General features: G+C 52.4%; 1 protein-coding gene across 1 annotated transcript in view; it reads right to left on the bottom strand.

Annotated features, from left to right (window-relative positions):
- Window positions 1-16,733, bottom strand: part of FHAD1 (forkhead associated phosphopeptide binding domain 1) — a 115,821-nt gene that overhangs the window by 17,739 nt on the left and 81,349 nt on the right. The window contains 8 exon segments of the mRNA XM_034672074.1: window positions 35-164; window positions 3,345-3,477; window positions 4,893-5,052; window positions 6,595-6,701; window positions 7,147-7,231; window positions 8,662-8,887; window positions 10,820-10,993; window positions 15,043-15,150. Of these exon segments, the coding sequence (XP_034527965.1) occupies window positions 35-164; window positions 3,345-3,477; window positions 4,893-5,052; window positions 6,595-6,701; window positions 7,147-7,231; window positions 8,662-8,887; window positions 10,820-10,993; window positions 15,043-15,150 (1,123 nt within the window).

Raw genomic sequence — 16,733 nt, 5'->3', positions numbered from 1 at the left:
CTGGGACAGGGAGACCAGCAGGGAGGGAACTTACTGGATGAGCTGGCCTTCTCGAGCTCCTTAATTCGCGCACGCAGTTCAGACAAGGCCTTTTTCTGACGCTGAATGATTTCCTCATGTCGGGACCCTTTGCACTTGGCCCCTAGATCACTGAAGGATTGTTCCTGTGGCCAGAAGGGTGCAGAGGACAGCTTTTTTAGGGGTCAGAGTCTCTTATAGTCCAAGAAACATGTACAACTCATGACTCACAGAGACCTTGTCACTTAGTACCTTGGAAGTTACTGTAAGGGGCTTCAGTGCAGAAGGAATTTAAATTTTTCATTTCAAATATAAAATCACATCTAGGAAGATTTCCAACTCTCTTACCTACTTAGCATATCTATAAATAAAACCCCCCTCTATGTTCCCTCCCCGTGTTTTATATTTTCTTCTAATATTCTTCTAAGCTTGGGTTTCCTTTTGTTGTCATTTGGGTCTTGCCTCAGAATAATCCCACCAAATTCTGCTCCAGGAGGGGCGTTTTTAGATAAGAACACATGGTACTTTCTTCTTGACTGGTAATAAGGATGGCTCTTCAATATTTGCTAGGGGGAATGTGACAGATTGGGTCGCGGTTGGTCTGGAGAAAGGAAGACCCTCCTCCGAGACTTCTGGAGGTTCTATTGTCCACAGAACTTCCCGGGATGAGGGAACAGTTCCACATCTGTACCATCCAATATGGCAGCCACCAGGCACAGAGCTAGAGTAGGGCTTGTAAAGGGCATAGACAAGGAGAGGCCTTCTCTATCTTTTAAGGATCATGTCCACCTTTCAGATTCAGAAGAATGCAAGGTTCCTTCTTTCAGAAAAATTCCCAGACACACAAAAATTTGCATACAGGGGCGCCTGGGTGGCTTAGTTGGTTGAGTGCCCGACTCTTGATTTCAGCTCAGGTCATGATCTCAGGATCCTGGGATCTGTACTCAGTGGGGAGTCTGAGTGAGGATTCTCTCTCTTCCTCTCCCTCTGCCCCCCCCACCCTGACTCTCTCTCAAATAAATAAATCTTTAAAAAAATTTGCATACAGATTCTGGAAACCCAGTAACGGACTCTGTGCGTCACATGGGCTCTGTGAGAGCAAAGTCTTTGTCTCCATTGGAGACTGTGGTGTTCCCAGGGCCCAGCACTGCGCCCAAGCTTAGTAGACAGTTGATAATTATGGAGCCTGAACGAAATGAGGTCAGAAACAGGAGTGGGAAGGAGCTTGTCCCAGCTTTCTGGCTGGGACCAGGGTTCGGCAGCAAAAAAAAAGGGGCTCTCCACCCCTGGCTGCACTTAGTAGGACCTCCCTTGACCCTGACACTGCCTTCAGCCTGTTTATAGTCCGGATGGCCAGTCCACTCTTCCCAGGTTGATTCCACACCGGCCTTGCTGTCTTTGAGGATGTATGTTTGCCCAGGAGTGTGCTGTGTGTGTGCGTGTGCATGCATGCACGCACGTGTGCAGGAGTGTGGAGAGGAGGGTAGGGTCTACTGACCCGGGGGTGGGGCAGCCGCAGCAGCGAGGCTGGGTGACAGCCTTTATTCTGCCTGAAGAGTAGGCCTGAGCCTGATGTGACCCTCATGGCTCTTCTGGGAATTTGTTTATTTAGAGAAGAAGATAGAGATTCTTTCTCATACAACTCTGAAGCCCTCTGACCCACTTTGGCTTAGAAAGCCAGAAGTAGCCTGGGTTTGGAAAGCCATTCTGAGAAAGAACAAATACTTTTTCCCTTTTATCTTGCAGTCTCCCTCCCCCACCCTTTTCAGTTAATCCTGCCTCAGAAGGGAAACTAATAATCTCGGCATCCCGTCAACAATCTGTCCTCGCAAACTCGTGCAGAGTTGGAGGGGGTCTGGTGTGAACAGGAACCCTGGGCCTCCTCCTCTGTGCCCAGCCCTGGGGCCTGGCATACAGCAGACACTCAGTGGTTGTTGAACAAGTGAACGAATATGGGCTGGGTCCTGAACGGAGAGCTCAGGACTCCAACAAGTCGGAGACAGCAGCGAGACTCGCTCCTGGCCCCATGGAGCTCAGGGAGCGGGACGGCTGGGGCTGTGCTGAGCCCCTTTGACTTCTGCGAAAGCGCTCTCTGGACAGCGATGGTGCCAAGGACAGCTGGCCGGGCCGCGGAGCCCTTTCGTTCAAGCCGTGCGGGGCGCTGGCTCGCTGCTGTTTGGCAGCGGAAAGGCATCTTTGAGAGCAGGAAGGCAAGCTGACACGTTTGGCCCTGTTTCCAAGTGAAAATCCCAAGCCCATTACTGAAATGCCCTGTTCTCTAGTTTCATAAAGCAAAAGGGAGAAGGATGTCCCCGGACTCCAGGAAACCCGAGGCCTGGAGGAAACACCGCACCCCGGCCCAGGGCAGAGTGGGAGTGCCACCTGGGGGGGGGCAGCATGGCGAAAGCTGTTCTCACTCGGACACACGCTCCCTGTGCTCCGTGCAGCTGGGGCTTCCGGGGGCTTCTGGGCAGGCACCCAGAGAGGAGCCCCCGAGAGACAGCGTGGAGCAGAAATGGTATGGCCTTTGGGGAAGACAGTCTGGCCCCATCAAGCCCAATTTGGGATGCCCTCTGGACCCAGCATTTTCACATCCGGGAATCTGTTCCACATACACATGTACAGGGACCTTAACTGTAGCAACGTGTGAAAGGAGACACAGCCTCGATGTCCATCAGCAGGGAACACAGGAGGGACAAGAGGGATGCGGTGGAATTCTATGCACCCAATTAAAAGAACAAAATGGTTCTTTTACACTTATTAGAAAAGATAGCCTTTACATGGTGTTCAGTGGGACAAAAACATGTTGCAGAATATACATGGCTTAATACCATTGTTTGGCAAAAAGATGCATTGAATAAACATGTATATATAGCTTGTGTGTGTTTGTGCACATAAATAAAATTTATTTCTCTACAACACCATGAGGTGGTGGCCATCATGACGCCTACTTTCCAGACAAGGGAGCCGGCATACAGTTACCTCTCTGAGGTCAGCATTTCTGGGTGCAGGAGTCCCACCCCGGGATGGAATGCGGGCAGCCTGGAGCTGAGGCTGACCTTTGCACACTGCAGGGTCACGCCTGTATGAGGGTAGGGCAGTGTCTGTGAGGAAAAGGGCTGATGACGCACATGCCAAACTGCCGACAGCCATGACCTCTGGTGGCCGCGGGAGGAGGGCAGGGACTATCTCTTTTTACACATTTCACATAAGCAAGTCATATTTTTGGAGCTTAGAAGGAAAGTATTTTCAGAAGCAAAGACAGGCACCACTGGGCTCTTTTTTAGCCTTGTCCCCCTGCGTGGCCAGGCCTGGGCGGCACTCACCTCTTGACTGCTCAAGAGAATGTCAGTGTGGACCGGTTCTATCTGCACCGAGATGTCACACATCTGGGCCGAGTTCCTGGGCTTCTGTTCCTTCTCCTTGTACAGCTGGACTCTGTGCTTCTCTTGGGAGGCCCTAGGGCAGAGAAGATGAGTCACTGGACAGCAGGATGGCTGGCAGCGTGAGGTTCTAGGACCCACGAGTGACCTTTGGAGCCACTGGCAGAACAGAAAAAGGAACTCCATTTCACAGGTCACTGAAACCTTCGGGTCTTCAAGTCTCCTGCCCACAGATTCCTAGAGAATTTAGTTTCAGGGGACCTCTAAAATCGTGGCCAGGGCAGTAGACACCTGTCCACCCTTGTTTCCCTTACGAGGTCTGCAGGACACCTGCTGGGGCATTTACTGGGGCATTTATTGTGTGACTGCTGTTTCTGACACTTTGTACGTGTTCACCCTTCTATTAATCATAACAATCCCATGAGCTGGAGGCTCTCCTTGCCTCATTTTCCAGGCAAGGAAAGAACACACAGTAATTTGCCTGTGGCCATGAAGCTTGTAAGAGAAGATGGCCGGCTTTGAATCGGGGCAGCCTGTGCCTTTAACAACCATGTGACTCTGCCTTGGCCACGAGCCAAGAGGCATATGAAGCAACAGGGTAGTCACAAGGTGTGGATTACTCGACCTTCTTGGAGAAGACATTACTCTTATGTCAAAATAAGGCTAAGCTGTGGATGAAACTGCAAACTCACATGTATTTTTTAGATTAATCCGTGGACTGAGGGCGAAATTTTACATTTATTTTAAACTGATGTCTTTTACCCCAGTTTATACATTTGTTCAATCAATATTTATAAAGTTCCCTATGTGCCAGGCACTGTGTGAATGCTGGGGAGTCAACAGCAGGCAAGGTCTATGTGGGGGTCCTTATGGGGAAGGTGGACAATTAAACAGGCCATAGCAGCCTGGCTGTGTGAGAAGTGTTACGTCGTATGGAACGTAGGGGCTGAGAGACCCTGGAAAGAGTAGGAGCCCTTGGCTATGTTTGGTGAGGGTAAGTGACAGAGGGCTTCCTGGAGGAAGTGGCATTTAAGCTGAGACCTGTCCCCTGGAATACTGGGCAGGAATGTTTGAGAGGCACAGAACTAAGCAAAACTCTGTTTTTTAAAAAAAATTTTTATTTATTTATTTTTTAAAAGATTTTATTTATTTATTCGACAGAGATAGAGACAGCCAGCGAGAGAGGGAACACACAGGGGAGTGGGAGAGGAAGAAGCAGGCTCACAGCAGAGAAGCCTGATGTGGGGCTCGATCCCATAACGCCGGGATCACGCCCTGAGCCGAAGGCAGCCGCTCAACTGCTGTGCCACCCAGGTGCCCCCAAAACCCTGTTTTAAATGATGAGGTTGTGAAGTAATGAAACACGTGTCATCCATCCACCCCTCTATCCCTCCATCCCTTTAACATTTACTGAATGACCTCTGCGTGCGAGGCTCCCTGGGCACTTGGGTGTGTCTGGGCTGCCCATACCATGAGGTCCTTCCCACACACCTGAGTGCCTCCTTGAGGACCTCCAGCTCCCTGTCCTTCCTTTCCACCAGGCCGGTTAGCTGCGCCATCTTTTCCTTGAGTGCTCTCAGCTCGCTGCTTTGTTGCTGGACCAGCGCCACGTTCCGCTCCAGTTCCATCTTCTGCTTTTCATTAAGCTCCCCTGGGAGAGACAGGAAAGCTGGTGAGGGGGTCTCCTGCCTCAGGGCTCTGCCAGGGCCACAGCCGATAGGCCAGGCCTACAAGAACCATGAGGCATGTCCACCCCCCAGGAATTCTCCATGGGAGGGAGCGTTAGTAACAGCCAGGGGGTCTGCCTGCGTCTTAGCAAAGGAAAACAAAGCTCCGCCTGACCCCAGCGTTCCAGAAACAGTCAGGGCCCCATCTCTGCACGTGTGGCATTTTGGGGCTCCCTGGTCGACCTTCAGCGGCCTGCTTCTGCATCTGTTTGCCTAAGGGCGTTCCCTCCACGGCCTCTGGGGTCTGCCAGGTGCAACAGCCTCCAACCGACCCGGGTGAGACTGGAGTTCACAGCCCAGCTCCCTCACCCCTGGGGTGGTCGACCCGGGGGCTGGGCTGTACCCTGCTCCCCAGCATCCCCCCAGCTCCAGCTGCCCGCCCTGCCCCGCCTGACACCACAGCTTTCTTTGCCTTCCTCCCCTCCCTGCCTCTCGTCCACGCCCATGGCGGCTGGTTCCCAGGATCACCTCTCAAACATGCTGCACGCAGCAGCAGCATGCTGGTCTCGGGGTCAGCCTCTGGCAGAACCCACATGGAGACACTTAATTAGCTCCGATTTTCACAGCAACCCTACAAGTGAGTTACCGGCACACCCCACTTCACAGATCCAGAACCAGGTCCAACATCTCCTGATTCTAGAACGGGACCTGCTAGGCTCGCTACTACACTTTCTCATACCTCAGTATGAAAACAATCACTCTTTGAAAAATCAGCCATAAATGCCCTGGGGGCGTTGACAGTACAGCCAGAGGGAGTAAATACCACTGAAGGTTTTGGGGGTGCCCCGGGTTTGAGATGGGGACAAGACAAGAGGAGTGCTTCTCACCCTCCCTCGACTTCCCCAAACCGAGTTCTGTCTCCTGACTCCTGCCTGCCTGTGCCTTTTGGCTTGGTGGAGGCTGGGGGCTGGGAAGGAGAAGAGGGCTATAAGAAGCCAAAGAGGGGAGGCAGAAATAAAAGGACAGGGTTGGGGGGGGCGGAGAGAAAAAGAGGAAAGAGGAATATTCAGGTAGACTGGTTCTTGCTCTTTGGTCCCTAGTGTAGGTGGCCCCTGATGTCCAGCCAGCTCCAGCAAGCAGGTGTTTGTAGGTGATTTTGCAGCAAAGGAAGGGGAGGCAAGGAGACAGTACCTTGCTCTAGGTCCCAGAGCAGGGGGGTGCTGGGATTTGTGCCCTCGCTCCCAGCTTTCATCTCCAGAGACAAATCTCTGAGATAAAAGGGAAGATTTTTCCCAAAAAGAAAGCTGCATGTCAATGCAGAGGTCGGAAGCCCTCTGAGAACACTCCTCGGGGCCCCCTGATAAGGCATCAGTCTCGCCGACCAAGGGCCAAATGCTCAAATGCTGTGACCGCCCAGGAAAGCAGGCCAGCAGGATTTTTAAGGCTAAGCTTTCCAACTCTTAAGCCTGTTCTTTCCTTTCTCAAAGCAGGTCAGGAAGTCAGGAGAGGCAGGCAGTCATACAAACCTCTCAAATCTGACATTCGGCTGTGGGCTTCTGTGAGGTTTTTCCTTAACCTCATGATGACCTCCTGCTGAGACAGGATCTCCTTCTGAGCCGTCAGTAGATCCCCTCTGAAACTCACAAAGACAGGCCGAGTCAGCTCACCTCAGTCTCTGGGATGTTGCCAGTGCCTGGAAGGGGCCAGCTCAAAGCAGCGATTCATTTCCATGAAAAAAAAAAAAAAAAGTACATGGAGATAGGACAGAGGATCCCAGGTTCAGTTTGAGGCTGAGTTATGACAAGTATTGGCTTATTTCACAAGCCATTTAAGCTAAGGTGCAGCGAGGGGACAGGGGACGTGACTTGCCCAGAGCCACACATCTGCATAGATACGATCATAGATCCACCCAGATCTTTCCATGACACCATCCTGACCTGCTAGAGGATGGAGAAATTCAAATGGCAGCAAGAAGACCCCAGACTCGACTCCTTTTTTTCAGGTTCTGATGATGTGGCCAGAGGCCGGGGTGGGGGGGTGTCTCTGGCCTGGTGTGCACACACCCGTCGGGTACTCACATCAAGGTGTCACACACTTCGTCTTTGACACTGCTCTCCACCGGAGGCGCCACTGGGGGCTCTCGCTGCATCACCTCCGCCTGGGCTGAATCAGAGGGACCCATGAGTGTCACTGCAGTCCGCGTGCAACTGATGCTCTCCTTCCCCTGGGCTTATAAATACACCTGCATCTTTCCCAACTTAGCCATCTCCCTACATGCCGCCCTCTCCCTAATGAGCCCCACCATGGGTTCTGTGGCACGGCTGGGACCCCTCCCACATATGAGCTCATGAAATCTTTCCCGCTACTCTATGAGGCAGGGCTCATGAACTCCATTTACAGGGGAGGCAATGGGCACAGGAGGGGCAGACCTGCCGGCACCGCTCAGCAAGCCGAGGGGGTGGAGCCCCAACCACCGGGCCATGCCTCCTCCCTATTCCACCTTTCCTCCCAGACAAGTCCTGTCCTGTCTTCTCCTCCCACTTGCTCCTCAGCCCAGCGCCTTCCGGTTTCCACCCTCACCCTCAGTGACACGTTTACGCATTCACCTGGTGCTTATGGAATGTCTGCTTTCTGGTAGATTCTGAGCTAAATGTGACTACTTTGTTGTCACCCTTTGGGTCCCAGCTCCCTCTGACCTGGACCTGGGTTGGGAAACTGAGTCCCACTCCGTGCTTGGGCCATGGTGCCCTGTTCCTCCTGGGTCACCTGTCAGGGCCACCATCTGAGGAACTGCAGGGACTCTGCCTGGCCTGTCCGTTCGGAGTCCCCAGTGCCTAGAATAAGCTTGGAACCTAACAGATGCTCAAAGAAGAGCACTGAGTGAATGAAAGCGTGAAGCGAGCCCCGGTAGCTTGTCAGCTGGCTGAAGACCAGGACCATGGTTCTCAATCAGGGGCGAGTTTGCCCCCCACCCCGGGGACATCTGGCAATGTCCGCAGACATTTCTGGTAGTCACACTGGAGTGGCGGGTTGCACGCAGGGTGCCGCGGCTGAGCAACCCTGGCCCAAGGCTCAACTTCCGGAACTCTCCTCCGAGAGCTCAGCATCTTTGCAATGCATTGCGTCGCCTTGTCATGCAGGGCAAGTACGTGCTCACAACCCTGAGTCCTTTTCTCAGCCCCTTTTGGATCTTTTCCAAGCTGGTTAGGAAAGGCCATTAGACGAAGTCGCAGACTCCTGAGGGCAGAGAGAAGGCTCTGAAAGGCCTCTGCATGGGACGTTTTCACGTGGAAAAGACGCTCCGTGCACACCGCTCTGACGCCCCTCGGCAGCCCGGCAGCCCGTGCATCTCCACCGGCTCACTGGCTCGGCACAAAGGATGTCCCGTCTCGTTGTTGTGACTTCTGTCTAGCCTAGGCCTCGAGGGCCTCTAACCTTGCTGTGTAACGGGAAGAAAATGGTGCCTCCAGGGAAGAGGAGCTTTCAAGTGAGGTGCTGCCCTTTCTGACCCATCATCAGCCCACTGGGACCCACGGGATAATCAGAACCCGCCCTGAACGCTAATATCCTCTCAGCAATCTCTTTGGACCGACCTGGGTCGCTGTCCTTCAAGGTTGCAATCTCGCCTTCTATTTTTTTATGGTGCTCAGTCACTTTCTGGAGTCTTTCTTCGAGGCTCACGATCGTCTGAGAGTGCTGTTTGATTTGCTCCTTATATTCCCTGATTTCCGTTTCAAAGCCGTGTTTCTGTGAGTTCTGTTCTTCCTGGAGGGCCTTCACTGTCTGCTGTTGCAGCTGAATCCGCTCCTCCATGATGAGCTGGGAAGACAGGGAAGTCGTTAGTGCGATCCTGGGAGCTGGGTGTGACATCAAGGACGACAATAGCAATATGCCACCTTTGCACCCACGGGCACGGAACTCGGACCCACCTCAGGGCATTTGCACATGCTGTGCTCCCGCATGGTACTCTCCTCCCCCCAGTTCCTTGCACGACTGACTCCTTCTTGTGTTTCAGGTCTCAATTCCAACGTCACCTCCTCAGAGAGGCCCTTCCTTGACTGCCTGTCTAAAGCAGCAGCTCGAGACACTTCTATTCCATCCTCTGCCTTCGTTTTCAATGATGTGCTTATCGCCGTCTGAATGATCTCGTTTGTTTCCCATTCCCACTAGAATGTAAGCTTCAGGAAAGCAGAAACTGACCTTTCCTTATTACCGATGTACCCACAGCCCCGGTGCCTAGACCCGCCCCTGCGGCATGTAGACCTAGCTGTTCAATAAGGACTGTTGAATTAGAGAATGAACAATTTTATAAGAAAAAGAGAATGAATTTATATTTCCTTTTTAAATTTCTTTTTTTATTTCTTAAAGTAGGCTCCACGCCCAGCTTCGAGCCCAACGAGAGGCTTGAACTCACGACCCTGAGATCAAGACCTGAGCTGAGATCAAGAGTCAGATGCTTAACCCACTGAGCCACCCAGGAACCCCATATTTCTAGTTCTTGAAAGCAGAAATTCCCAATCATCACCAAGAGGTGAGTTGGACCTTTTCCCATGGCTGCCCCTGCCCTTCCTGAGGCTGCTCTCGGGGCTTCTCGATGCCTCATCCCAGCTCCCCTCCTGCTTCTCCGACTACATCTTCCTCAGCTCTGATGACATCAGACTCCTGCTCCTTGTTCCCGGTTGACATGTTGGGCCTCGGTCCCCGATCCTGAAGCTCACACATGCACACTGTTTTAACGATAACGCCTCCTCTAAATTGGACCCCTTGTCTTGCTTTCTCCCTCAAATCTATTGGACCACCAAAAGTTTGGGGCACTTTTGAGCTTTGCTACCCCACCTTCGCCTCAGTCTGAATTCTTCACCTTCCCCAGAAGACAGACCCTCCCCCCAAGAGCCCGTCTGACCTCCATATGCCCGTCAATATGCCACCCACAGGCCATCCTTGCCCTGGGTGCCCCGGCTTGAAGCCCAGCACCTCCCTCTCTTTGGTGCTCATGTCCCTTCAATCATTTCTCACGTACTGCCATTTCTCTTGTGTCTGTCCCTACAGCGACTCTTTCCTGCCTGTCCTGTGCCACCCCGAGTCTGCAGGTCCTTCTGACTCTGGGCTACAGCCACGGCCACCGTGTGCCGCAGCTCGAGCTGGCCTCTCTGACTCCAGTCCCTCTCAAATTCACTTTGCGCTTTTTGCCAGATGAATCCTCATTACTTCCTTGCCCACAGACCTGTTGGTTGAATGTATGTGTGACGAATGAGTGCAGTATTGAGCCCTGATGGTGGAGGGCCTTGAATGCCGAGCTAAAATTTTAAACCATTAAAGTCTGTGGAATAGTCAGGATTACTAAGGTCTGGGGCTGCTCAGTCCTTCAGCCTGATCCTGTGAGGACCCTGTATTACAACATCTTAGAACGCCTAGAGAGAGGGCATTGTAGCCTCTGTTCCCCTTTCATTCGAGACCAGTGCTTCTCAACAGAAGGCAATTTTGGCCCCCAGAGGACATTTGGCAAAGTATGAAGACACTGTGGGTTGACATGTCTGGAGGGAGGATGTTACTGGAGTCTAGCAGGTAGAGACCCGGGGAGATATTATGCTTCCTGTGATGGACAGGACAGCCACACACAAGAAAGGGTTATCCAGCCTGAGCACCAGCAGCGCCCAGGCTGAGAGCCTCAGTCTAAATCACGAGTTCTCCCGGCCTTGTGATCCTTCATTGAGGGAAAGAGTCTCCCGTCCCCGGAAGGCACCAACTCACCATTTTTGTCTTGGTGGTTTCCAGTTCAGCTAACGTTTCATTTAATTTCATGGTGAGGCTCTCTGCTCTTTGGCTCTCGGCCGTCTTGGTTTTCTGAGCCTCTTCTAACATGGCCAGTGCGTCATTTAGTTCACTATTTAAGATGTCTTCTTTTTGTACTTTTAAGTCTATTTCCTGGACAAACAGCAAACACCAAATTAACAGAAATTCAGGAATGAATGTTTACCCTAGCTTCCCCGTTTTCAGAGAGGAGGTGAACTCTATTCTGTTATTGTCCCTTTTTCAGCCCAACGTCCTATGCTTTCTCTGGAAGGTTCCAATTATTATAGAGCTCTCTTTTCTCTCCAGCTGAGACTGTCTCCTTGTGATTTCTGGTCTCTGAGTTCGGTTCTGTCACCTGGAGCGCACTGAGTAAGTTTTATTTGTCTTTTATGAGACAGCCCTTTAAATATTTGAAGAAGGCTGTCATGTCTCTCTCTAAATCTATTTTCCAGGATAAATGTGCCGAGCTCCTTCACCTCTTAGCCACGGGATCTGCCCTCAGCATCCTCCCCCGCATCCCTCCCTGGCTTTGGAGGGATGACCTCCCCTCTTCCCTCTGGCCTCCAGCAAGCTGGGCTCCCCTCGCCCATCTGTGCACTCCTCATCCCTCCTCCTGGAATCCATTCTTCCAGTCCTGGACTCTCCCAATTCTACTCTCCTCCGGAAGCCCCTCCTCAGACCATGCAGAATGCAAGCTTCGTGACCGGTCGGGGGGGGGGGGCTTCACGAACTTTATTTATTTACTTGACTTTATTTTTAATTTTTAAAAAGATTATTTATTTGAGCGAGAGAGAGAGAGAGAGAGAGCATGAGCAGGGGTGGGGGAGGGGCAGAAGGAGAAGGAGGCTCTCCACTGAGCAGGGAGCCCGATGTGGGGCTCGATCCCAGGACCCTGGGATCATGACCTGAGCCGAAGGCAGATGCTTAACCGACTGAGCCACCCAGGCGCCCCAACTTGACTTTATTTTTAAAGAGTGGTGTTGGGCTCACAGCAAAATTGAGAGGAAAATACAGTCTCTTATATGCTCTCTCCCCCCACAATGGAAGAACCCCCCATCATCAACATCCCACACCAGATGGTACCTTTGTTCCAGCTGAGAAACCTGCACTGACATATCACAGTCACCAAAAGTCCGTAGTTTGTGCAAGGGTTCACTCAGTGCTGAACATTCTACGGGTTTGAACAAATGCGTGATGACACGTATCCGCCCTTACGGTATCGTACAGAGTAGTTTCATTGCCCTGAAAACCGCCTGGGCTCCATCTAGTCATCCCTCCCCTCCACCAACTCCTGGTCTTGTCTCCAGAGTTCTGCCTTTTCCAGAATGTCACAGACTCGGAATCATACTGTGTGCGGGCTTTTCACAAACATTATTTCATCCAATGTAAAACAGTAGTCGATGAGATGTGCTGGGTCTTCTCAGACTCTGCTGGTGGAACTGGAAACGGGCACGACCTTTTCGGAGGGTCACTTGGGAACGTGTATCAAGAGGCTGAACATGTTTATATCCTGTGACCCCGGGATTCCACTTTTGGGAATCTGTCCTAAGGACAAAACCGCACACACTTACGAGGACTGACGCGCAGGGCTCTTCAGCCAAGTGTGTTTTTGCTTGAGTGGAAAGTGAGAAACAGCCTCAGGGCCCAACCCTAGGGGACAGGTCAAAAAATTGGGGTCCATCCAACGCAGTGCAAACCCCAGTCAGCCGTCCACGGCAGGTCGTGGAAGAATGTTCCATGCCATAGAGACATTTTGGTAATGTATTCAGTGAAAATACAGCATCCAGGTCGGTGTGCACGGTGTAACAGGGTAAATGACTCCGTGATAAGTGGATGCTTGCCGATGTCTGCAATAATGATTAACGTGTACACGGTCTGGGAGGAAGCAGAGCAAAGCGTCACTAGCGTAGCTCGGCTCAGCGGAAATCATGGGCAGTTTCTTTTTAATCTTCTTCTGAGTGATTTTCTGTAAATAGTTGCTCCTTTTATAATTGGGAAGGGAAATGGATTAAAAACAATGAGAAAACCCCATTTTCGTCATGCGATTCTGTGAGCCTCACCTGGGAGCTGCTTCGTTCTTGGCGTACCACCACTGAACTCCATCTGACTCTATTCGGGGCCTTCACATCACGGTGACTGCTGAGAAATCCCAGTGCAGACCATGTGCAGGCCTGGCCAGAGAAGGTGCTCACTGAGGACGCTGGCAGGCACCCCACGGAGCCGCCTGTCACCTGCAGCGCACAGCGAAACACTCCAGCTGTCTCGGAGAATCCCCAGCAAGCAAATGGCTTCTTGGATGGGCCGTGAAGCTGCCCAGGGCCGAACGCACTGCCTGGCGTCTTTGCTCCTCGCCAGCAGCTCAGCTGTTTTGACTCAAGGACAGGACCACAAAGTTGACTGTGCGCTTGGGTCTGGATTTAGTTTTCTTCTCCCTGCTCTCCTTCTTTCTCTTATGCCCATTGCTCTTCTGTGCATCCGAGTAAAACAGCACGTGAATAAGCAACTCTTATGTCTGGGTGGGTCTTTGACCTTGTCCTTCCTTGGTCTTTCCTGGTACATGGGGACTTCCTGGGGAGGGATCCCGTTTCTCCTTGTCTGGTGTGATGCCACCAGTCTGCCCGGAGGGCTGTCACAAGACCTCGCCCTCTGATGTCACTGTTGTTTTCCCTGAGGCTGGTGAGGGTGTTGGACGCACAGCAGAGTCCTCTGTATCGTGACCCTGAGGACAGATTCTCTCTGGGTTGACTACTGAGATTGGCCCAGTATCCACGAGCCACTGGTTCACTTTCCTCCAGAGAATCGTGCAGCCACCTGAGCCCTCCCTTTCACTGTAACCGTGAGAGTAAAAACTGACCACTTGTTGATTTCACTGATACATTTTTTTGGGGGGCATTAATCTCATCCTCGATCCATTTGATGTCGTGATTAATCTACTTTAAAAATGTTACTGTCTCCTTTCCTCCTACCCCGAACTGAAGTATTTTATGGAAGATCCACGGTGAACGTTTGGGGAAACAAGGCTGTGTGTGAACAGATTGCGCCCCCGGGGCTCCGTGGGCCGGCAGCGTCTGCCTGCCCTCCCTCAGTGCGCTGGCCGTGGGCCGACAAGCCCTGCATCATTTTCCCCGACTCCGGTCTGCCTTCTCTGGGCACGCTCCAGGTGGTCCAGGTCCCTCTTAGGAAGAGGTGGCGGGACTGATGCGTTATGCAGATGTGGTTTACGGATGCTCATCTCTCTGGGGCAGCGATATGCCAAGTGCACCAGCACCATGTGGGGCTGCTTGGTAAAGATGCACATTGCTGAATCCACCCCATAGATGGTGAATCCGAATCCCTGGGGGTGAGGCCCAGGAAATGGGCATTTAACCGCCCCCCCCCCATACCTCTGCCCCAAGTGATTCTCTGCATGCTAATGTGTGGGAATCCTGCTTCAAAGAAAATGATCTAAGACTGATGTGAATAGATGCAAAGACCTTTTTCCGTCCCATCTGGTCTTCAAAGTCCTCTGAAAATGTATTTACCTGCATTTAAATTTAACCCCCTATTGTCAGGTTGTGCATTTAATCTCTTGCCTTGACTTTTGTGATATTAGCCAGTGTGTGTGTGTGTCCCTTGTACTGTTGGGACCCAGGAGGACTGAATTCTGTCCTGCAGTGCGGAGGTGCCTAAGACAGGGTCCCAGGCAACAACCTGTACTCCTACTATGTCTGCTCCTCCCACGAATAACTGTAAATGCAGTTTGATACCCACGGGGACAAGTTCCAGTGGAGACGCTGCTGCCCAGGTGATGGGAAATTCAGGCACCCATCTCCTGCCATCCCCTCTGTGACCCCAGGCAGCTGAGGTCACACACTGTTCGGGGACAGTAGGGACAGGAGGGGGACAGTGAATAATAATAGCAGTCAGCACACACAGAGCATTCACTGAGTGCTGGACACTTTTCTATGTGTTTTATGAGCGTGTTAGCAATCACTCCTCACCACTCGATGGGGCTGATCTATTGGCATCATCTGGATTTCATAAGTAGGGAAACGAAGGCACAGAGATGGCAAGACACTTGCCTCAGGTTGCATGGGCAGAAAGCAGCAAAGGTGGGATTCGAACCCAGACCGCCTGCCTCCAGAGCCCTGCTCCTAACCACGCTGGGCGCCTCCGTGTCTGCTCCTCTCTGAGACTCTTACCTCTTTCTGCTTGGCTATGTGGTTCTCCAGATCTTGCACCTTTTTCTTTTCCTTCTCTATGGCCTCCTTTGCTTTGTGTTTCTCGTAGGCGAGGCTGCTCTCTGAAATCTGGAAGTCAGGGACAAATGGTTTGAGGGAGTGTATGCGAGAAAGGACGGGAAGGGGCACCATGAGGGAAGCCAGGATTAGTAATCGCCCAGACCAGTGAGTCAGGGCTTGGGAGTAAGGGCTCAGGGAACAGGACGCTCACGGGAGAGAGGGGTGGGAGTCTTGGCATGCCCACCACGGCGGCGAGAACCTGAAGGTCGTGTCTGGTTAGTCACCGCATAAAAGAGAGGGTTATTCATCGTTCAGGATCTCGGGGCTGTGTTCAGGAAGTGACGTGCTGGTGAGTGTCCAGGTCAAGGCGTTTGGCACTGAGCCACTAACTGAACTGGAATGTGGGCCCTCTGCTGGGAAGTACCTGGCTCCCTGGAAGGTGGGGCAGGAGAGGCAAAGTGGGGGGAGATGCCTCCCGTCCCAGAGGACCAGACGCCTGCGGCTTCAGGCTCTCTCCAGCCTTCAAAGGCTTGGGTTCAAAAATTGATGTCCAGGACAGTGTGGAACTGAGAACACGTAGCCTGCAGGTCAGGTGAGTCGGAGCTGGGGATTGAGGACCAGCCTCACCTACACAAGCCCCAGGAGGTACACAGAGCAGGGGGGTTGGAAAACTCAATCTGCAGCTTGGAATCCTTACAGTGGTGCTCCCGTACAAACACAAAGTTCACAGAAAAATACTTTAAATATATGCATGTATGCATAGACGAGGGCCTGAAGAGATACGTACTGAAATGTAAATACCGGTTATTTTGGGGGATTGGGATTATGGCAATTTACAGTTTCCTCCTTTCGCTAGTCTGTATCTTCTACATTCTCTTGCGTGAACATACATTATTTGGCAAAAAGAAAAATGAAAATTGTACTAGGGAATGCAGTGCTGGGGGGTAGGACGAGGCTTTGGGGCTGCATGGCCCTGGAGAAAAAGACGGTCTTTCCATCGGCCCTGCCATCTGAGCACAGTGTCCGCGGCCACCATCCCCCCTGCCCCGCTCTGCCCAGGCCTCCCACCCCACCTGGGCTCTGACTCACCTCCCTGCACGAGCTTGGCATTTGCCTGCTGCCAAGTCTGTTAGAGACTGTCCAGCCCCCACCCTGCCAGTCCTAAGAGGCTGCCGGCCCCCTTCTGCGTGCCCCGTGGGATTATGCGCCGCTTGGCGAGTCACAATTGAAAGTAATGATGATACTGACTCCGCTTGAAATGCTTGCAACACAAGCGCTTGGCACCAGGCACTGAGCGTGGCGGTGCATCTCATTGGCAAGAACAGAGCGCATCTACCCAGGGAGCCGCATTCTGCAGGTGAGGACATGGTGGCTGCCACTGAGCCAGTAAGAGGACGAGTAATGCACAGAGGTCACACCAACAGGGAGTGGAGGTGCATGCTGGGACACCAGAGCCCTGCCCTACCCATACAGCTGCTCGGCTTCCGGACCTTGACTTCTGTGTGGTCCTGATTAAAACCCCACCCTCCCCAGAGGCGGAGACCTGTTCTGCGCTCATACTCAGTCGGGCATAGGGTCCCCTGCACCATGGCAGGAGCCTGGGCTCCAAGACAGCACCCCTGGTCCATCTGTATAAGGGACACTTGGGGCAC

This window comes from Ailuropoda melanoleuca, chromosome 11 (genome assembly GCF_002007445.2).
Source record: "Ailuropoda melanoleuca isolate Jingjing chromosome 11, ASM200744v2, whole genome shotgun sequence".
NCBI lineage: Eukaryota > Metazoa > Chordata > Mammalia > Carnivora > Ursidae > Ailuropoda > Ailuropoda melanoleuca.
The sequence above is the reverse complement of the archived record's forward strand: the minus strand, read 5'-3'. Positions and strand labels throughout refer to the sequence as shown.